This window comes from Anas acuta, chromosome 4 (assembly GCF_963932015.1).
Source record: "Anas acuta chromosome 4, bAnaAcu1.1, whole genome shotgun sequence".
Classification (NCBI taxonomy): domain Eukaryota; kingdom Metazoa; phylum Chordata; class Aves; order Anseriformes; family Anatidae; genus Anas; species Anas acuta.
The window spans coordinates 69,020,984-69,042,129 of record NC_088982.1 but is presented as its reverse complement, the minus strand read 5'-3'; the positions used below and the strand labels follow the sequence as shown (position 1 = coordinate 69,042,129).

Here is a 21,146-nt window from a genome sequence, read left to right as displayed (position 1 = left end):
GCACTGAGAGCAGCAGGTTGGAGGGCAGCCTCCCGGCGAGGTGGAAGGAGGGGACAGCTTCCAGCTGAGGCCAGCCACCGATGGGATGTGAAAAGGGGGGGGATGAGCCTGGCAAAGGAATTGGGAAAACCAAGATTTCAGCAGACGGGTGGCTTATTTTCTTTCTTGTGCTTTGGATGTTTAAGGGGTGGGACTCTGAGCTTGGCAGCTCGGCTAAAAGGTCGGAGCAATGCACTTGCAGGAGCACTTTGCTAGACAAGCTTCTACTGTATTGGGCAGGACCTGCAGAATCAGCAACCTGAGTGCTTTGTGGCTGACCCAGTCCTTGGCACAAGAAATCAGTGGTGGCAAGATCTGAAACAGACACGCCAGTCAACATGAGCACAGCAGGCAAAGTAAGCAGAAATGTTTTTATAAAAGTTTTTGTTTGTTTGTTTGTTTTGGTTTGGTTTGGTGTTTTTTTTTTTTGTTTTGTTTTGTTTTGTTTTTCTGCAGCTGAGTAATGTATCTTAAATGCAGTTTCTTTGCAGGGACACCACAAATACTGGTAGTATGGTATAAATGACAGTTTTGGAGAAAGCTGGTATGGTAGAGCTGCTGTTCCTTGCAGAACGCTGTACGCTCCTAGGAAATGGTTATTACACTCTTCAAGGCAATAATTATTTATGTGTTTATTTTAAATACTGAGGCAGCATAAGCTAATGGTGCTAGAATGAGAATTAAGTCACCCCAGGGCAAGCAAGCTAATTTTAACCTCTGTTATAGAATGTAGTGTAGTAAGTGTTCAGATAAATAAAAGTATTTAGAAGCTGTGTTGATTTCCATTCTGAGATCCGAGGCTGGTTCAAACTGTTATTAGCTTCCTGACATTTCCCATCAGTTTATTAATGGCTTGTCTTCAGAAAACGTTGTGTTATATTTCAGGGTTTGTTTCTGTTAAGACAGTCATGAAGTTTGAATACGCATATAGTCAGTCTAAGGGTTAAGTTAATGAAGACCAAAAGCGAGTATCACATGCAATGCTGTACTGAGCTGGGACTGAATCGAATATTTACATCTTTGATAGAAAGTGATGAGAGACAGTGAGGTTGCTACCACTGCTCATGTCAGTGTATCAAGCTTCTCAGGCTACCTGAGAGATGCTAAAATGCACTGAAATATGGCAGAAAGGTCAATGGAGAGGAAGCCATACACAGAAAACGCCTGAAGGAATGCACCTTGCTGGAATGTGCCTTAAGAAAGTACCAGGACCTTGTGCTGCTACTGCCAGCTGTCTTTGCTACTCCAGAGCTGAACAAAACAAGAGAGAGAGGAAAAAAAAATATAAAATAAGGGTTTCTTTAACTCTGAGATACAGCAAGTGCAAAATTAATTTTAATTCATGTGGGGGTAAATTCAACAAGTTTGGCCCTCCATTCAGCCTTCGACTGAGAGTCATAACTAAAGTATTGAGGAGGACCTAAACCACTTTGTTTTCACTGTGTTTGTCTTGGAGCTAATACATGAGTTACCGTGCAGATTACTTGGTCATGCAGCATGATCTTTGCCCTCTGTAAGAGGGTGTGTTTCTGCAGCTTACTCACCCTCTGCCTGTAAGGCTGGTGGAAAACAGGAATAGAAAAAAAATAAAATGCTGCTGACTCCAGCCAGTTCTTGCTGTAAGAGATCAGTTGGGTGAGAAGGTGCAAGTTGGTGCATCTCTGGGACCCTGCTATGGCTGACAAAAGTTCACAGGGCATCAGCCGTCAGCACAGAGGAGAGTTAACCAGTGTCTAATTGTAATGAGAGATAGATTTGTTCTCAGCAGTCCACGGTTATTGGCTGCTTTTTGTTCTTTAAGCTCTGCATTTGCAAGTTGTGTAATGATTATCGTGCGGTGTGCGAGGGAGTATAAATAAAAATAATAAAGCCTTTTTTTTTTTTTTTCTAAAGAATTTCCTCTGCCCTTTAAATGTTGCCCTTTAAAATCTGATCTTCGGCTTCACTTGTAAATTTTTTACTGATCACACTTGCACGTGGCACATGAAGCATTAAATTTAGTGCAGATGTCTCTCAAGTGTCTTTTTCAAAACACTGTGGTCGTTCCCACTTCGTGTCTGCCTGCTCCCTAGTGCTTGTTTTCTTCACTACCAGTTGACAAGTTCTCACTAATTAGGCATCTGTTTTTACTTCAAAAGCTTTGATATGAGAAGGTTGCTATCGTTCCGCACCAGAATCGTGCGGCACAGTGGTGTTACACTGCGCAGGAGTCCCCAGTCATGCAGGATGCTTAGGCATGCACTGAATTTCTTGTATTGTCAAGACGATTCCACCTTGCAGCCACGGAACTTAAAGGAGTCACTGTTGGCCACCAGGGAGACATGGAAAACCTTATTCCATGTCCTGGAGTCCTTTAAAGCTGTGGGATGAGCAGACACCACAAAGAAAGAGCGGGATTGAATGTGGGAGCAGAGATATGAATAAAGTCAGGAGTGATCTCGGTGGTAAAAAAAAACATGGGTTTACATGTATATACAGTTAGTTTGGTATTGGTTGTGTTTTCTGTTCACTTGTTTTTTTCTCTCTAGTTTTCCCCCTACCCAAGATACGAGCAGGAATTTTGCATGTAGAAATGTAAGAATCTGTCTTGGTGTGGCGACCTTCCCAGTGCAGGTGCCATTCCCTTTTCCTTTGCTCTTTTTGCAGGTTATTAAATGCAAGGCAGCAGTACTGTGGGAAGCCAATAAACCATTTTCTATCGAGGATGTGGAAGTTGCCCCACCAAAAGCACATGAAGTTCGCATTAAGGTACTTAAAAATAAGTGCTATGAATTGCATTCAATCTTGCTGTTAGTCACAATTATTTCTAGAGGTTATTAGGATCCAGTCTTGGAAAATATTAACTAGGTGAGTAGTTACTATTCAGGGAGATACTGTGGAACATACTTCAAGTCCTAAGTGTGATCATGGGTCAGGTTTTTATTTGTTTGTTTTTTAATAACATATCCACAACAAGGCAAAAATCTGAATCCCCAGGAAGCAAGAATTTCTCCTTTACTTTCTTAGAATATGTGCTAGGAAACCGCTCGGCATGGCTGGGTGCCTCCTTTTTCAACTGGGTATTGAGCATCTGATACAGTCAGATGTTTTCATTTTAGAGCAGTTTCAAGCATTGTTCAGGAGAGGTTTCCTCACTTGGGGTCAGTGGCTGCACTTGTCAAAATAAAAGCTGTAAAGGCATACCTGAAAGTTTTAAAAGAAATATGGCTGTGCTGAATGCAAGAAAAGGCAAAATGCAATGTAGAATACTACGTATGGCTGAATTTTTTTGGCTGAAACAACACAAATGGGGACAATCATGAGTCACATAACCAAAGGCGTGAATTTAGATTAGTTTTATTGTGTGCATATGTGGTTTTGGAGAGAAGAAAGTGGCTGCTCCAAATATATGACATACGTTGACTTCTGTATGTGACATGACACGGATAAATGCTGAAGCACTCTTGTTGTTCCTCTAAATCAGATCTTGGCCACGGGGATCTGTCGCTCCGATGACCACGTGGTAACTGGAAGCCTGGTTATGCCTTTCCCAATAATTCTTGGGCATGAGGCAGCTGGTGTGGTGGAGAGCGTTGGGGAGGGAGTAACTTCGTTAAAGCCAGGTATGAAACAGCATAACACTGAACACAAACCCCGTGCTGAGTTTTCAGACTCCTGTTTATGTCATGATTGTTCTGTGCATGAATACTTGTATTGCTGAGCGTGTTCCAGCTTTGGGTCGTTTTAAGGATATCTTAAAGAACAGTATGTGCTGTTTGTTCACATCTTTGTGTTCCTAATCTCAATTTATTTTCAGATTTTTTTGCATTCCATTTCATTTACTGTTGGCAAAAACATCTGCACCTTGCTTTCCATCGGTATAGTGCTTTTCCTGTAGGTTCTCTGCTCTTGGTCAGAGGAAACCAGGTATTGGCTGAAGACTTTGTAATCACAGTTTATACAACTAATCTCTCTCAAGAATAATAAAAGTATAGTTTATCATCCCTTGGGAAAAAGCACTAGACAACATGTTAAAGCACCTTCATTCTCCTAACATCTAAATAATCTATTAACTTTAGTAGATCAGAACTTAGGTCTTTGTGTGGCATTATTTCATTTTAAGAGTATCAGGACACAACTGGGATGCCCTCCCTGCTGCAAGTTTGCTTGGGTTCAGTGTCAGTGCTGAAGTGAGCAGTGAAGACAGTGCCAGCAGCACTGCTCACCAAGGGCTCTCTCCTTATGCTGGATGGCTCTGAGCACACATCCCCCACAGGATAATCCTCACACTGCATCCTCTGTAAACCACAGACTGTAGATACAGAAGTCAGCAAAAGGTGTTGATTTTCCTCTCACCTGCTGCAAGATTCGACAGGGTTTCAGTACAATTTTCCAGGATTTAACAAATTCTAACAACGGCTAAGAAGAAATATGCAGTGAGCCAAATCTGTGTAGCAATGCTGTATTTTATCCAAGCAGTTTGTTAAACTACCTAAGTAGTTTAGGTAGTTTAACCCTTTTAACACCTCTGTACTTCTACTGTCTTTGTACTGGCTGCAGCTATGAAGTCTGTCCAAATCAGGTTGGTATGTGTGATGAGAATAAAGTCTATTTGAGATCTCTGATTTGCTTTAACTCCAAAGAAATATGTGTATTTCAAATTTCAGTGATAGCCCTGGCTGCTTTTTCTCTTAAGTTTTGGTTCAAAAACTTGATAAATCACTCTATTGTCTAATGCTAGCTGCCGTGTGTTTCCAGGTGAGCTGAAACAGCAGGTCTGAACACGCACACACTCACGTTTCTCTGATGTTGCTTAATTTACCACTCTGATTTGTAAAAAAGACACGCAAAGCTGTTTTACCAGAATGATTACTAAGCCTACATCAAAAAGTTCTAAATAAAGTGTGTGTGTGTATGTGTATGCATACATTTTGTGTTCTGTAGGTCATTTTCCACTTTTTAGTGGAAATCAAAGATTTTCTTTGACTTTGAAAACATCAAATACTAGCCACATTTCAAAACTGCCACATCACAAATTGATCTGCATTGGGAATTATCAGTCTAGGGATTGTTATGGATTTACCATACTTTATTGTTGTGGAAAATGTACAGCAGTAAAAAATTGCACCGAGGATGTAGCTGCTACTTTGCTACTCACATTGTGCTACAGAATTACAGATGTCTTACCTTGTGTGTATCAGTGCTTCTCTGAAAAATATTTTACCTGCCTTTACTCCAAAGCAACAGTAATAGGACTGCAAATAAGAAAGAGACACAAGAGGGCTGGGAAACTAATAATTTCCTATTCTTTCTACATGCAGTTTACAGCCCTGTTATCTTAGCATGTCAGCCTCCTGTCCTAATGGATGTCAGTTCTTACCTCCATTTCCTCACCTGCATAGCATTATTTTTAAGTAGAAGATGGAAAAAACTGCTGAATGAGTAGTTGGTGAGTGGCAGCAGCTAGCAAGATTTAATATCAGAGCTAAGACTCAGTTTTATGAAAGACACCAGGGATATTGCATGTTGATAGCAGTTGTCATAAGTGCATTAATGATGTTGTTTGCATCAGTTTATCTTCCAACAGCACGAGGGCAGATGAAGGAAATAAGTTCAGCACTGCACTACTAATGCACATTTTTCTATGGATAAAATATGCTTGTTTTATGTTTTTACCTGCATGCTTCCTGCATGCCTTTTGTCTTTTTTTTCTTTCTTTAACACCCCTGTCATCACTGTTTTCTTTCTAGGAGACAAGGTCATTCCCCTCTTCGTTCCACAGTGTGGGGAATGCGGCGCTTGCTTAAACTCCAAGGGTAATATGTGCATTAAAAATGAGTGAGTTTCCTGGGTTACCTGTGGCCCTTATTTGATTTTAATTTACACAGAACCAACTGCATCCAACAGATCTCATTTGCCATTATTTCTGGTTATCTTTCGAGCAGCATTGGTGCAGCTGCTGGATTAATGGCTGATGGCACCACTAGGTTTACCTGCAAGGGAAAACCAATTCACCACTTTATTGGTACCAGCACCTTCACTGAATACACAGTAGTGCATGAAACTGCTGCGGTCAAAATCGATTCTGCTGCTCCTCCAGAAAAAATCTGTCTGATCGGCTGTGGATTCTCAACTGGTTATGGGGCTGCTCTGCAGACTGCAAAGGTAAGTACCATGGGCGTTCCTGGGCCATTCAGGATTTTGGGACCTGAAAACAGGTCTTCAGCATGGCAGCCAGGAAGTATAGGCTCCTCTCGCAGAGTTCAGGCTGGAAAGAAGACACTAGTTCTTTGCCTGCCTACATTTCTCTAAGGTACTTAGGAATCTTCAATTCAAAATCCAATTAAAAAAAAAATTATTACCATTTGTTAGGTCTTCTCTCAGAACTCTAGCTGTATTACCCCTAGAAAAGTGTTATGAGATGATTTATTTTATCGTAACTTAAGTCTAGGAATACAGGGAGCCTATACATGGAAAATTCATGATTTGTAGCAGTACTTGAATGTGACTTTTTTGGAATTATCTCCAATGGAGGGACACTACAGATCTTAACACCACTGGAATATAGAGCATCATAAAAAAATCTGGTTATAAACCTGAAGCTGAGTGCTGTAATGAAGACCTAGTCTCAGACATGCATTTTAGCAACAGATTACCTTAGTCACAAATAGGATTATAATAGCATAGTTGGCTACTCCACTTGTAGGGTATGAATATACAACTTTCTTTTACAATTGTGATATCTAATTTACAAGAATTGGCTTAGGTGAAAATGTTGATAGTAAGAAAATGCATTGCACTTTACCTGGGCTGTAACAGGATAACAGGATACTGTGTTAATATGGTTACCATAGGTGGAAGCAGGCTCTACCTGTGCTGTCTTCGGCCTCGGAGGAGTTGGCCTCTCTGTTATCATGGGCTGCAAGGCGGCTGGAGCTTCTCGCATCATCGCCGTCGATATCAATAGTGACAAGTTTGCCAAGGCCAAGGAGCTGGGAGCCACTGACTGCATCAACCCTAAAGATCACAAGGAGCCCATTCACAAAGTGCTGATTGGAATGACTGGCTATGGCGTGGATTACTCCTTCGAGGTCATCGGCCGTATCGAAACCATGGTATGCAACCAAAAATGTCAAAAGAGGCATTAGCTTGTTAGAGCTCTCTTCTCGAACCAACTAAGCACCGAGGGTGAGGGGCTGAGAGCCACTGGCAAAGTGTGAAGCTAACTTTAAACCTGAAATCTGGCTATCTGCCACTGAGATGTAAGGACAGAAGGACACTCACAAACTTCGGAAAGGGAGCTTAAATGTAGTCCCTCTATTCTGATAGAAAGGGAGCCTAAGGAGGGTGGCTAAATTTCACGTAACTCTGTATCTTCTTTCCAGCAGTGTCTTATCATTAATGAATAAGACAAAATAAGGCAACAGAACAAGCTAAAACATGACAGCAGACAAAGGACGTGAGCTTGAGAATTTGTTTCATGTGACTGCAATAACAAAACACAAAGTGCAAGCTGAGTCCTGAGAGGAGAAGGAATCAAGTGTTTGTGCTCCCAAGTGGCAGGGCTTGTGTGACCCTGTCACGTCCCTCTCTGTTTTAAATGCAGGTTGCAGCCCTGGCCTCGTGCCACTACAACTACGGAGTCAGTGTGATCGTGGGAGTGCCCCCTGCAGCACAGAATATCACTTTTGACCCCATGCTCCTCTTCAGTGGTCGCACCTGGAAAGGGTCTGTCTTTGGAGGTGAGAACTTGGAAAGATGCCATTTAACTGGCTTGGGAACTTGTAAATCATCTTGAATCAAAGCAGATATATCTAAATTCGCTGCTTAGCTTGTCCTATTATACTACTGATAGCTGGACATACTACTGATAACTATTTTGCTGACCAAGTAGCACAAAGGGAATTCATTAAGGAGACTCACTTATCAGAAGTGGTTACTGGAGAGAGAAAAACAGAGAGGAAGGGGAAAGGAGGAAGAAAGAGAGAGAAGGGAAGAGATTAAAAAAAAATAATCTGAGAATTTAAGTCCCTGTTTTTGCCATTTTCACAAGCATTTAATGGTTCATTATACATTGCCTGTGGATTTCTTTCAGGCTGGAAGAGCAAAGATTCGGTCCCCAAGCTGGTTGCTGACTACATGAAGAAAAAATTTGTTCTGGACCCATTAATAACCCACACCCTTCCTTTCAGTAAAATCAATGAAGGATTTGATCTGCTAAGGGCAGGGAAGAGGTAAGCACTGCTTAATTATAGAAGTTCTGTATAAATGATGCAAATAACTTATAAAGAACTGTACAGTAACAGAGTATGGCTGACTTCATGACAGAGAATGGTGAAAGCAATGCACTGTGCCCCTTAATCTTGCCCAGCACAGTGTGCGTCCATGAGTTGCAGCTGTAGTAACCAAGGCAGCAACACCTTAGCTTTTGAAATGTAAGGGATGTTTTCTTTCCTTCCAGAGGAACTTTGGGATTCTGTTTCCTGTCTAGTTTGAGCAAAGAGTCTGAGTGGCAGAGGGAGAAAAACCCACACAGAGCAGCAAACCAGTGCCTACTGTGCTTTGGAAAAGGGCAAGCAACCCAAGGAAACTGGAAATGTCAATCTGCAGAGCACCAGCAGTCAGTCACCTCACATTCCAGACAACGTTTTAGGATGAGGAACAGGAACAGAGAAATAACCTATGTTTACTGGAAAAGCAACTTACCATTCTTCTTATGAGTTAGGGAACAGAGTCCCAGTGCAATTAGTCCTAAAGCCACTGGGTAGCTTGCCCTAAACTTTAGAGCTTTTCGGAAGGGAAACTGCTTTGTGTATATACGCACCCAGTATTTGCAAGCTCAGAATTTGGCTCTCATGCATTCTTCAAATATTGTGAGTTCAACTCAGACTGTGTTTTCACTGGGTGTTGCAATCAGAAATACTGTTTGCCAGAGATGTTTGATTAAGATTCACCACGGCAATGACTGAAAATTCTTGTTGGCAGAAGTGGGAAATACTTTTGTGTATTTCAATACATGTAAACATAAAAATCATTTAACAGATGAAGAAGAATTTTGCCCCTGATGCTTTCTTTTAGGTTTGTTCCCAGGTTTTAACTACGCAGCACTTACTCCATTTTTTTGACTGTCTTTATTTTAGATGTGCTGCAAATGTCAGTTTGGGATTTTAGTGTGGCAAACAATGGAAGTGGCGAGGACACAGACACCATCAGTTTTGCTAAAATAACAATGGTCAACCTGAAGGCAGTGACATGTTGCCCCTGGTCATTTACTCAAACATTTTAGTGTTTACTGAATGAAATAGTGTTCACAATGTTCTGCATAGAGCATGCAAGCACCACACTGCAGTGTACCTACGACTGTTTAGCCAAGACCATTAGAAAGTTCAGATTGCCCTTTTAAACCCTTGCAAGAAAGGGAATTAATTGCCTTTCCTGATTATCTCTGATCTATGCACATTGTCCATCCCATTGAGTCACCATCCCTGGAAGTCTTCAAAAGACGTTTAGATGTAGAGCTTAGGGATATGGTTTAGTGGGGACTGTTAGTGTTAGGTTAGAGGTTGGACTCGATGATCTTGAGGTCTCTTCCAACCTAGAAATTCTGTGATTCTGTGATTCTGTCCCCATACCTTAGATAGGCCGGCTGCACCCTAACAGATGAGGGGATGAAAACCAAGCCCTACTGTTGAAAAATTAAATTTCTGGCCCCTTTCATCCATCATCCATACCAGAAAGCAACATATCCTGCTTGAGAAAGGAGTCACAGTATATAGCTCAGTTAATTATTTTATTGCATGCTGTTCTTGATCAGAAAAAAGAAATAAGAAAAAAAACGCCTTAAGAAGTGAATGGGAATGCTCATACCTGGTGGTATTTTTTAAGGTTTACTGTAGCAGGTGTAGCTCCACTTACAGCCTGTAATTTGAGGGGGTTTTAGACCAAATTAACCAAATTAGACCAAATAAATTAGACCAAATTTTCTATTGGAAAGAAAATGCTTGTCTTTCCAATGCTGAATGTCCCACTACCCTCCTGGCAGCCTTCAGATCTGCTCTCCTACCCCCTTTCTTTCCTCATTTGATACCAAGTATGTTCAGCTTGCTGGACCTTGCTCCATCATTTTCCTACAAGCTGAGGCAGGGGAGGTGAGGAGTACCCTGGTTAAGAGTAATACCCTAGATTTTCAGAGGAAACAGCACTATTGTGCTGATGTTGTCACAGGGGTTTTCTGTAGTCACTAACTTGTCATTTTATATTGCAGTATTCGCAGTGTCCTGACGTTTTAGGATTCCCAAATGATAAGCAGCAGATGGCTTAGCAGCAGCACAAACTTCATTGTCCTCCAATACAATGGATGCAAATTGTGAAATAAGACATTTCTGAATGATCTGCCACAACCACCCTTGAATAAAAGGATCAAGCTCAACATCCAGACTTCAAACACAGCACTTAAAAAGAAAATAATCATTCCTTCTACTTCAAAGCAGGAATCAGGAAAAATCTCTGTATTGTGCATCAATTTTCTTTTAATAGCCAATGATACTACCATACTTGCTTTTGTCACAGGTGTTATGGAAGGTTTGGCTTTATTTAAACAGCTTTTAACAGGCAATCTTTTAATAAAAGGAAAAAAAAAAGGCAAACTGTTTCTTTGGATCTTAATAAAGCTGCAAGTTTAACAGCTCACACACCAGGAAATTAAAGTACTGCTCAATAAAACTCTAGGTTGGAACTAAGTATCCATCCTGAATGATTTTAGCATCCTCTTATTCCATTACCTCATAGGCAAGGAAAACATGGCAGAGATTAGGATTCCTGGGTGATGTGTGACCGTGTGTTTGAACTAACGATTTCAGTAAGTAATAGTTAAGTAAATCATAAACTGAGGTACTGGAGAAAGGCTCACTGCTGGATATTTTACCAAATTAATACTTCCAAGCATTTTATGAAGAATGGTTGTGTTATGTTTTGTTTTTTAAATGGTGTATCTTTTTCGTTGTTTTAGATCTGTTGCCAATCTACACAGGGGTGTCTGATGATCGGAAAACTGAGAATAAATGTATGAATGTGCGTTGATTATTACTTGTTTCCATTAAATAGAGGGAAGGGTGCCAGGCCTTTAAGTGTGAATACAGAAGAAGAAACATGAGACAGGTAGCAGTGTGGCAGAGATCAAAGAAAGAATCATAATGCTTTCTGCATCTGTAACATGGAGACATGAACAGAAGCTATTTCTATCTCAGAAAACATGGTCAATATTGACTTAGCTTTTAAAAGAGATGGTAGCCACTTACAGCACTGATCAGAGCTTGCCTGGTAGTTGGGTAAAAGAGCCTGTGATAGAAGAGGACAGTGTGCTAACGATGACTTAGCTGTTTGTGTCAGCAAAAAGGGGCTTCGAGCAGCCCAGCAAGGTTAATGATTTGAAGACAGGTTTGCTAAGAGATTAGACCTTAACAGAAAGAGCTGCTTAAATATGTGTGCATATCATAAACTCAGTTTACATTGCAATTAAGACCCAAATACCAATCATTTGTTTCTGTGTGGTTACCTGTGCGGTCAGGTCTGAAGGTTTTTTGTGGGCCATAAAAAAAATTCCTTTTAGGTGCAGTTCAGCTACAGGATTATCTTTTCCAGGGCAGGCTACGTGTGAACCGACAGCATGAACTGGATCACTGAAACACTGGAAGCAGAGGGAGAGGGGTTTTAATTCTGCTTTAACTGATCTCGTCTGGAGTAACATGGATTCAGTAGAAACAAGAGTGTCTCAGTTCACACAGAAAACATTTTCTGTGGGGCCAAAACTAATTTACTGTATCAGCTAAGAAACAACTAACTCATGGTCTAAACAGAAGACAAAGAAGGTTTGTTTATACTAGCTTGTGGGGATAGAAAGAAGTACAGAGAGGTAAATTATACTCCCTGTGCAAGATACATGGTGTTTCTGCAGTATATCCTATTTCCTGAAGTTTAGAAAATATAATAACAGGATCTGGAGTGGACGATGGACAAAAAAAAGCAAAACAAAAACGGAGTTAGGAAATACGGTACAACAAACCTCCTTGCTTCTGTCCTGTCCATGAGCGTGCAAAGTCCATTTCCATTCCCTATTTCCCAAGCACAGTAAACATCTGCTAGTAGCATCTTTATAGCTTTGCTGGTTGGGAACTGGAACACTCTGAAAAAACAAAAGAAACCTCTGAAATCATACTGATCTGAACTACTGCAGTTGACCAAACCCCAAACCTTGGTGGACACAGATCTGAGAGAAGGGAGGGCGCTGGCAGAAGGGGAACTGCTCACACAGCTGGTTGCAAAGTTACATAAAAGTGTCCTTGGAAAATCGGCCCTTGCTGACACGCTCTTCTCATACCCAGGGGAAAACAGCTGCAGTGCCACAGAGAGCTAAGCTGGACTCCAAAAGGCCGGGTGTGTTTATTCGCCATACCATGCTCTCAAGGTCTCCTTTTCTGCTGTAATTATTAATCCTTTCACAAATAGCTGGGGGTGAGCTGCTGCCCGGCCAAAGGTTGCCCCTCGGCAAGGAGTGGAAGCCCGAGCGGTGCCGTGAGTCTCCTCCCCGCAGCCCGGCCACCAGCCCCTGGAGGCTGCGCCTTTCAGGGGGCACAGGGGACTCCCTGCTCGCAGGGGAACCTCCCGCTCTGCTCTCCGCCAGCTCTGGTCCCTCACCAGGCCACCCGCGCTCCCTGCTTCCCCCTCCAGCCGCAGCCGCGGGGCCAGGAGCGCTCGGGGCCTCGACGCCAGGTGCGGGTCCGGCCACACAGACGGCAGCTCACCTCCAGCCTGCGCCGCCGCCGGCTCCTCTCAGCCCACATGGCCACGTCTGGAAAAGTAAGGACGCTCACTGCCCTTCTCCCCGTCCCAAGCCGAAGGTGAAGCTCCCCAGCAGCCTCACTCCCTCTCCTTGCAGGTCATCCGGTGCAGAGCTGCTGTTGCCTGGGCAGTGGGCAAACCGCTCTCTCTCGAGGAGGTGGAGGTGGCACCCCCAAAGGCGCGTGAAGTCCGTGTCAAGGTAAAAGCAAGGGCTGCCGAGCACGAATGCCAGCGGCAGCTTCTCTCTTCTAGGGAAAAGACTGCTAACATGATTAAATGCAGAGCATTTGGGAACGTGCCGGCTTGTAGGTAAAGGCGCAGACCTGAGCACAGCGCTGCTCTGGGAAGGTGGAGGGCTCACAGCTGGCAGTGGCTGTCCGAGGCCCTGCCTGTCACAAACATCTCCCCAGCTGCTGGCACTGATGCTGTTCAGGCCAAGAGGAAAGGACAGTCTGCACGGGATTATCAGATTCAGTACCAAAACAGTGCAAAGGACTCACCAACCTGGTGACACCCTAAGAAATGAAAGAAACTTCTACTAACTGACTAGAAAACAGACCGGGCTCCTTCTACAGCTCACCTGCTCTTTCCTCTCCTAACAGATCGTGGCCACAGGGATTTGTCGCACAGATGACCACGTTATTGAAGGTTCCTTTCTTGATATTGATTTCCCAATCATCCCTGGCCACGAAGGAGCTGGGATTGTGGAGAGCATTGGGGAAGGAGTGACCTCTGTGAAACCAGGTAACCAGCTCGCACCCGGGACTCGGCTCTCAAAGCCCATGGGGCTGCCCAGAGCTCGGAAATAGCCCCCAGCAGCCTGGAGCCATGACCCATGACCGGCTGCACACAGGTGACACTGGACACCCTTTCCTCATCTGCTCTCCAAAGTGCCCGAGTCAGGCTCTGAATTTTTCCTGCGGGCAGAGGAAGCAGAGGGTTCATGCCAGGCGCTGTGACGGGCGGCACCCTCCAGGCTGCCGAGTGAGAGGCACCTGTTATAAATGGCTCAGGATTCAAATTAGGATTAAATAAAAAAACAGGATTTATTAAAAGAATATAAAGGAATAGAGGTAAGCAAACAGCGCTGGGTGCACCGGGAGTCTCCGCTCCACCAGGACGCACACCAGTTACATCAAGCAGCTGATTTTTATGCACCTAGACTAATACATATTCATTACTACTTCTAAAAAAAAAAACAGATTATTATAATTAGCTTCCGGGGTCCAGTTCCTCCTACTGGAGCATGCGCATCAGTCTCCTCTGGGGGTCTCTAGGGGTCTTTCATGCTGAAGGCTCGTAGTCTTCCTCTCACCTTTGTACTCACTCGGCACTATTCCAAGTTTATGGAACACTCTCTGCACACTCTCCGCAGGTCTTGTCTCCCAACTGTCCTTCAGCTTCTTTTTTCTTCCTCTTAATCTCTTGGCCCCCCTGGCCAGATACCAAGGATCCACATAGTATCTCATAACAGTCGCCAGCAGTCACCAGTTATTATCAGTTGTTCTGAAACTCCCAAACAGCTTGACAACTCACAAGCAATTAAAACATTCTTTCCCAGCTATTCACAGTCATCTATATAACATCTATAGCAGTGTTAAATCAATCTCGAAGAAGACAGAAAAAAACTGTAACTGTTAGAACTAGAAGTCAGGAATAACAAAAGCAAACAGGTTCATAAATTTAAGGAGTATTTTCTGAAGACTTGATAAATTGACTAGAATGAGGGGGAGACTGGGACACACTGCATCTGTGGTTCAAGAATTAAATTACCAGTGCAGGACCCAGAGGCAGACAGGATTCAAACAGAATTGTTCTTTATGGACACGAATTGTTAACACATTCCTCACAATCCCTTATCTTCTTTTTAATATCAACAATTCGTGTCTCTTCTGTTGTTAACTGGATTTCATCAGTCCGTTCTTGGAGGGTCCAATTCTTAAGCATCATAATTGACATATTCCCTTCCTTTTTTAACGAAGTTATTACCACTGTACTATTTATCACCCGGTGTATTAATAGTGTAAGACAAGGTATCATACAAGGTATAAACAATAACATCTTTACACCACATAACAATAAAAATAACACTCTTTTAACCCATGGTCCACCAGGCAGCCATGAAAATAAATCCCATTCCATATCCTTCCAGGTTTGTGTTTGCTCGCTCACCTCCCCCCTCTCCTTCTCTGGGATGGGAGAGAGAAATGGGAAAGTGAAGCCTGTGAGTTGAGATAAAACCAAGAAAATAATAATAATAATAATAATAATAACAATAACAATAATAATGATGATAATATTACTACTAGTAATAATGTATATGAAACAAGTGATGCACAATGCAATTGCTCACCACCTGCTGTCCGATGCCCAGCCTAACCCCGAGCAGTCCGGCCCTCCTCCCAGCCTGCCTGCTGGCAGGACAGTGAGAAGCTGAATTTGGCTTGGTCCTTGGCTTGGTTTAAGCACTGCTCTGTAACAATTCAAAACAATTAAAACATCAGCATATTATAACATTCTTCTCATCCTAAACCAGAACATAACATTCTATCAGCTACTAGGAAGAAACACCCTTTTTATCAATCTTTAAACAGCAATTACTAAAGCTAAATTTTCCACAGACTTCTCCTTCTTGTGCTAGTAAATAATCCAAAGCTAGGCAATTTTGATACAAAGCAGTTCTCATCATTTATAACTATTTCTATTACAGCTAATAACCTAATTATTCTATTAAGTATATATACTGGGGTCCTATAGTCCCAGGATCTGTCTCCTGCCCACGTATCTGGATTATAATAGGCAAACACCTTCAGGGTCGATTCAGGCTTGTGTTACCATTCGGCCTGTCAGGGTGATCCAGCTCCTGGAAAACGAATCACAATTTTATATAGGTTAAAAAAAAAGGTTCTTATGTTATTTTCTCAGGACAACCTGACCTTAGTGTGGGAGAAGTCCAGTCGAGGCCCTCTCACTTGGCAGTCAATACCCATAGGGGTTGCCTCCCTCGGTAGACCATGCACACCGCAGTGGAGGGTCCTGCCCCGGTCTTGCCTTCTCCCTTTCCTCCCTTCAGGCTTGTCCCCTTTATTTGGCATCCTTAATTCATGCAGAGCCTCGTTGCCAGAATATTAGTTCTTCCTTAGCTTGAGTTTCAGTTTCCCAGGAGCGGACTCAACCCTCCGAGTTTCAGTAGTTACTGGTCCTTTTATTCTGGATGCATGGGTCCCTTTCTGCGGTTCTCACAGCTGTTTCAGTAGTCAGTAAAACAAGGTACAGTCCCTCACATCGAGGGTCCAGTGATTCTTCCCTCCCATGGCTGCTTGTTGAAACACTTTCTTTTTTATCTTTTGACAAGTTAAATAACAGTTATCTAATTTGCTTTGCCGTATGGCCCTTTCCAGGTTCCTGTAGCAGGATTCATCTGATAGCTTTTCATGTTGATACAGATTTGACTACAGATACCAGGGTTTTGGCATTCATCACTATCTCCACAGTTTCCCAGCTGGACAGTCACATTCATTTATGTTGCATTCCTTCAGGGGCTCATCACCCCAGTCCTTGCAGTCTCTCTGCTGGTTACACACTTTATTGATATCTATGCACACAAAGTCAGATTCAGTACACATCTTCTTCACACAAGCACTCTCATCACTGCCTTCTGAGCAGTCTTCACATTTTACTCTAGCACCGTTGGCAGCAGTGCACAGTCAGGCGAAGGCGAGCAGCAGGCAGAGCGCCCCGCACCGTCACCTGTGTCACTTACACTACTCCTATTACCCATGCTGTTAGTGTCAGTGGCATCCTCCTTGTACCGTTTCTGTCTTTGTCTCCCCCCTTTTCTTTTTGTCACTGCCCATTCACCACAAATGGGTAAGACACATGATTACTAATTAGGAAAGAGAGTGTAACGTCTGCTATACGGCTGCAGGCAGTGCCAGCTGCAACCTTAGAAGCGGTTTGTGAAAGAGCCTGCCGGTGGTCATTTGGCAGTGTAATCTCCGTCTCTGCACTCCTGCCCTGCAATAAAGCTAAGTCGTCATTAGTAATAGTTATAACACCGACCTGGGGATCATTCCTCACACACCTAACGCCGGCTCTGCTCTCTTCCAGGAGACAAAGTCATCCTCTTTGGCCTTCCTCAGTGCGGGGAATGCTTCTTCTGCAAGAATCCTGACTCCAACTACTGCCTGAAATCCCAGTGAGTTTGCTTTTCCCCCCCATTGCCCACACAGGCTCGGCTCTCAGCAGTGCTGCCGCGCAGGCGAGTGCTCTGCGTGATGAGCGACCCGTGCGCGTGCTCCCAACAGCCTCTCCGTGTCACAGTGCCTGCTGCCCGACAAGACCAGCAGGTTCACGTGCCGGGGGAAGCAGATCCACCACTTCCTCTGGATCAGCACCTTTGCCGAGTACACCGTGGTGCCGGAGTTCACCCTCGCCAAGATCGACGCCGCCGCGCCTCTGGACAAGGTCTGCTTGCTGGCCTGCGGCTTCTCCACGGGCTACGGGGCTGCCATCAACACCGCCAAGGTTGGTACCCAGCTGTGTCCAGAGCTAGCACCCCGCAGCTACCTGTGCACCCGCAGAAGTGCTCTGCCACAGCCTCCTCCTCCTCCCGCGGGAGGCTGAGCCGGCCCCGTGTCGTGCAGGTCAAACCGGGCTCCACCTGCGCCGTCTTCGGCCTCGGAGGAGTTGGGCTCCCCGTGGTCATGGGCTGCAAGGCGGCCGGGGCCTCTCGCATCATCGGCGTCGATGTCAACAAGGAGAAGTTTGCCAGGGCCAAGGAGCTGGGGGCCACCGAGTGCATCAGCCCTCAGGACTTCAAGAAGCCTGTTCAGGAGGTGCTCACCGAGATGACCGGCTACGGCGTGGACTACTCCTTCGAGGTCATCGGGACAGCCGACACCATGGTATGTGGCCTTCTGACACAGTGCCCTCCTCTAGCTCATTCACAGCGTCCCATCAAGGGCAAATTTCACCACAGTGGGAGCTCTGTTGCCTGGTGCCAGCACCTGTGGGCTTGTCTTTGTGCAGAAAGGCAGTTTTCTGTCTTTGGGAGTAAATCACGTAGGACTCTCAAAACGGGATGGTGCTTTCATTGCACAGAAAGGTTTGCAGATAGCTGCGAGTGGCAGACAACTGAAAAGAAAGAATGCATTTACCATAAGTGTGCCTGATTCACTTTCCTGTCCCATCAGGTCGCTGCCCTGGCCTCCTGCAACAAGAGCACCGGTGTCTGCGTGGTGGTTGGAGAGGCACCATCTGGTTCAGTGGTTCCCATGGATCCTTTGCTTTTTCTAAGTGGGCGAACCTATAAAGGGACTCTGCTTGGAGGTATGGAAGTAAAGGAAAGATTTCAGACATTTGAGTGCTGTCTATTCACAGTAATTCCTGAACTGCCTGTAGAACAGTTACCCTCTAAGGATAATTATATACGTGTATATATATACACGTATATATATATGTATATACGTGTATATACATGTATATATGTACATATATATGTGTATATACATGTATATATATAATTATGCAAGTATATATACATATTTATATGTGTATATATGTATATATATATATACACACAAGTAATAATAGCAGCATTTCTCCAGTCACTCACTGTGGGTGCTTTTCCCCCTTCTCTAGGCTGGAAGATGAGAGACTCCATCCCCAAACTGGTCTCCAGCTATCTGGAGAAGAAATTTAACTCTGACTTGCTGATCACACACACGCTGCCTTTCGCTAAGATCAACGAGGGCTTTGAATTGCTACGCGCAGGCAAAAGGTGAGGATGTGGCTCACAGGACCGAGGCTCCCTCTGGGAGGCAGTGCCCGGCTCGCTGCCCTCACCCAGCGCCCAAGCAGTGGGAGCAGGCAGGGCCCCGGTCCCGGTGGTGGGAGGCCCTGCTGTAAGGCAGAGGGAAGACCTCCACCTTCCAACACCTCGCTGCGGTGTTGGAAAGCAGAGTGAGGAGGAAGGGCCATCCGTGGGGACCTCGCAGACTGTGCCTTCAGGCTGAGGCACAGGAGCTGTGGGGCGGGACGGGGTGCCTCAGGCTTTCCTTCAGCACCCTCGCTGAGCTCAGAAGAGGCTGGGGGAGAGCTGAGGTGGCCGGTCCCGGCCGCACCTGCCTGCCCCTCTGCCTGCTCCTGAGCACTGCGGCAGCACCTCCGGTAACTGCTCCCTTCTTCCCCCATCCAGCATCCGCACCGTCCTGCTCTACTGAGGGATGCGGCCGAGGGAGGATGAGCGCGGTCACTCCAGACCCTTTCATTTGAACACGAGCTTCTTCTCATCACGTCTCAATGGCTAATTCTCTCTGAATTTTCTTCCCTTCAATTTGTATTTATAATCTGTGCATACTGGGGCCTCCTGAGCAAAATCTGCTGGCTTTTCTCCTGATCTAGTTGTGCTTTTTTGGTAACAGCCTCAGAGAAAGTTAGGGAATGGAACCACAAAGAGAAATTGAACAGTACATTTATGTCCCATACATGTCTATGGCAACAGCAGTATGATTCTGTGGGAGCTACCAACATCACAATTGTTCTGGCAACAGCATTTGTTTTCTGCACAGAACGAAACACAAGCATATGATAGGATGGACTCAAAATTAGCAACTGCCGTAAGACTCCTGTTCTCTACTGTAATGCTTTCTAAATTGCAAAACTCAATAGGAAACAAATGGGTTTGCTCCCTAATGTATACATGAAGAAGCATCAGAGTGTGAAACATCACTCTCTACTGATGCTTACACACTGCTAGAAGTGAATGTAGACAGCACCCAGCTCTCAACAGACCACTGCTTAAAAATATTTTTGTTTTCTGTTTCACTGTATGTCAGTCTGTACTGTTTTCCTGAACTTGAAAGGTGACAATCACATTCTATTCCTCAGCAAGTGTGCCCTTTCCAAGACTTTCCTACTGTGGAATAAACACAAACACAAATGTCAGTCAGTTTTTGCTTTTAGCACTCCATAAACTAGCCCTTTGTAAGCCTAGCATATTATCTGAATAATCCTTGGATTGATTTTAAGACAAATACTCTTATGGTTGGCTTATACAAATCTTAGGATAGGCATGCCAGATACTCTTTGGTGATTCATATCTTAAGGGCAAGCTAGTTCCCATTCAAATCCAATGCATCTCAAGATAGATTTTCATGGAACATCCTGCAAGTTTGCTAAAACCACAGTCTGCTGTTTGAGAGATTAAATGAATAAATAAATAAATAAATTTAAAGTAAACGACACACATAAAAACAGAGTTTGAATGATTCTTGAGAGACCATGTAGATTGGACCTTTTCCCAATGCAGCATCAATTCTCTGGATCATTGCTGAGAGAGAACTTGTGCTTAAAGGCCTCCAGCAGTGATCTATTCCATTACCATTTTACAGTGCATCATACTGTCAAAGTATAACCTCCTTGGAGAGGACACAACTCCTGTTCTTGGGTTACCTGGCATCACGAGAGGCCATCAATCAGACTGATGGTAATCTCCCTTCCCATTTTTTAAACCCTACCACAAAGCAACCTCATGTTCGGTTGATCTTTTGCCAGTGTGCAAGTTTTAGCTTGGGGTTTAAGTTATACATGTCTCTCATCAGACCACATTTCTACCAATCAATAAAAATTGTAACGATTCTAATATTTCCTTATTAATACTTCCATAACTGGACCAGTATTGGATGGGAAACGTGCACTATTAGAAAGATCGAAATGGTCAGAGAAGACAGCACATGCTCTTACACATCTGCAAGTAGAAGTGTCATGGTTTTACTTCAGTATATATACAAACAATGAAAAGGTCTGCCCAAGTTTCTGACTTCTGTAATTAATAAGACATATACTAAACCCACAAGATCTCCTTAAGGCAGCATAGCCTATGAGCTGTGACAAATAAAAATGATTTCTGACTATTATTTTTGTTCCCAGTCCACTGCTTATGGGCTGTACTGCTCTGAACTTCAACTAGGAAAGTCTGGGTCTAGCCTGAGAAACACGTACTCCCAAATAATTACACCACTAACCTGCAAAGCAGCAATCTTTTGCTGTGGGAATTGTCTCACCGTGTGGACAGAATTTGTATTCTATGATAACCTCAAAAGACTATACATTATACCTGGTACAAAATCAGCTGAAGACAAATGGCTGTAATTCCATTCAGTGTTTTGCAAGTGTTCATTTAACTGCTGACCTTACTGAATGACTGTGCTTACAAGTTATACCACACTGTTGTCAGATTTCAGCAGCGTTTGTGTGCCTTGTGAGATCAACACAGCTTGTAAGATGTT

At 43.9% G+C, this 21,146-nt stretch overlaps 2 protein-coding genes across 3 annotated transcripts; both read left to right on the top strand.

The window, feature by feature from the left end:
- The first annotated feature begins 226 nt into the window (after nt 1-226).
- LOC137856424 (alcohol dehydrogenase 1) lies at nt 227-11,097 on the top strand. The gene is made up of 9 exons (XM_068681790.1): nt 227-395; nt 2,686-2,787; nt 3,503-3,641; nt 5,769-5,856; nt 5,964-6,183; nt 6,873-7,133; nt 7,625-7,760; nt 8,114-8,252; nt 10,283-11,097. Exons 1-9 carry the CDS (start codon nt 378-380, stop codon nt 10,305-10,307), a joined length of 1,128 nt encoding a protein of 375 aa, XP_068537891.1. The 5' UTR covers nt 227-377; the 3' UTR covers nt 10,308-11,097.
- A 1,434-nt stretch (nt 11,098-12,531) lies between these two features.
- On the top strand, nt 12,532-19,803 carry LOC137856423 (alcohol dehydrogenase 1-like). 2 transcript variants are annotated; one of them, XM_068681788.1, is made up of 9 exons: nt 12,532-12,873; nt 12,932-13,054; nt 13,458-13,599; nt 16,966-17,053; nt 17,163-17,382; nt 17,502-17,762; nt 18,051-18,186; nt 18,499-18,637; nt 19,055-19,803. In XM_068681788.1, the coding sequence occupies exons 1-9, from the start codon at nt 12,856-12,858 to the stop codon at nt 19,077-19,079; spliced, it is 1,152 nt and encodes a 383-aa protein (XP_068537889.1). In that variant the 5' UTR covers nt 12,532-12,855; the 3' UTR covers nt 19,080-19,803. The 2 variants fall into 2 exon arrangements, with proteins under 2 accessions (XP_068537889.1, XP_068537890.1); XM_068681789.1 differs by having other exon boundaries at nt 12,533-12,873; nt 12,953-13,054.
- The last annotated feature ends 1,343 nt before the right edge of the window (nt 19,804-21,146 follow it).

What these genes read in the sequence shown, in the direction of transcription:
- LOC137856424 (XM_068681790.1), top strand. An exon ending in AGTAACTTCGTTAAAGCCAG is followed by an intron (nt 3,642 to 5,768) that starts GTATGAAACAGC and finishes TTTTCTTTCTAG; the next exon opens with GAGACAAGGTCATTCCCCTC. An exon ending in CTGCTCTGCAGACTGCAAAG is followed by an intron (nt 6,184 to 6,872) that starts GTAAGTACCATG and finishes TGGTTACCATAG; the next exon opens with GTGGAAGCAGGCTCTACCTG.
- LOC137856423 (XM_068681788.1), top strand. An exon ending in AGTGACCTCTGTGAAACCAG is followed by an intron (nt 13,600 to 16,965) that starts GTAACCAGCTCG and finishes GCTCTCTTCCAG; the next exon opens with GAGACAAAGTCATCCTCTTT. An exon ending in AACTACTGCCTGAAATCCCA is followed by an intron (nt 17,054 to 17,162) that starts GTGAGTTTGCTT and finishes TGCTCCCAACAG; the next exon opens with CCTCTCCGTGTCACAGTGCC.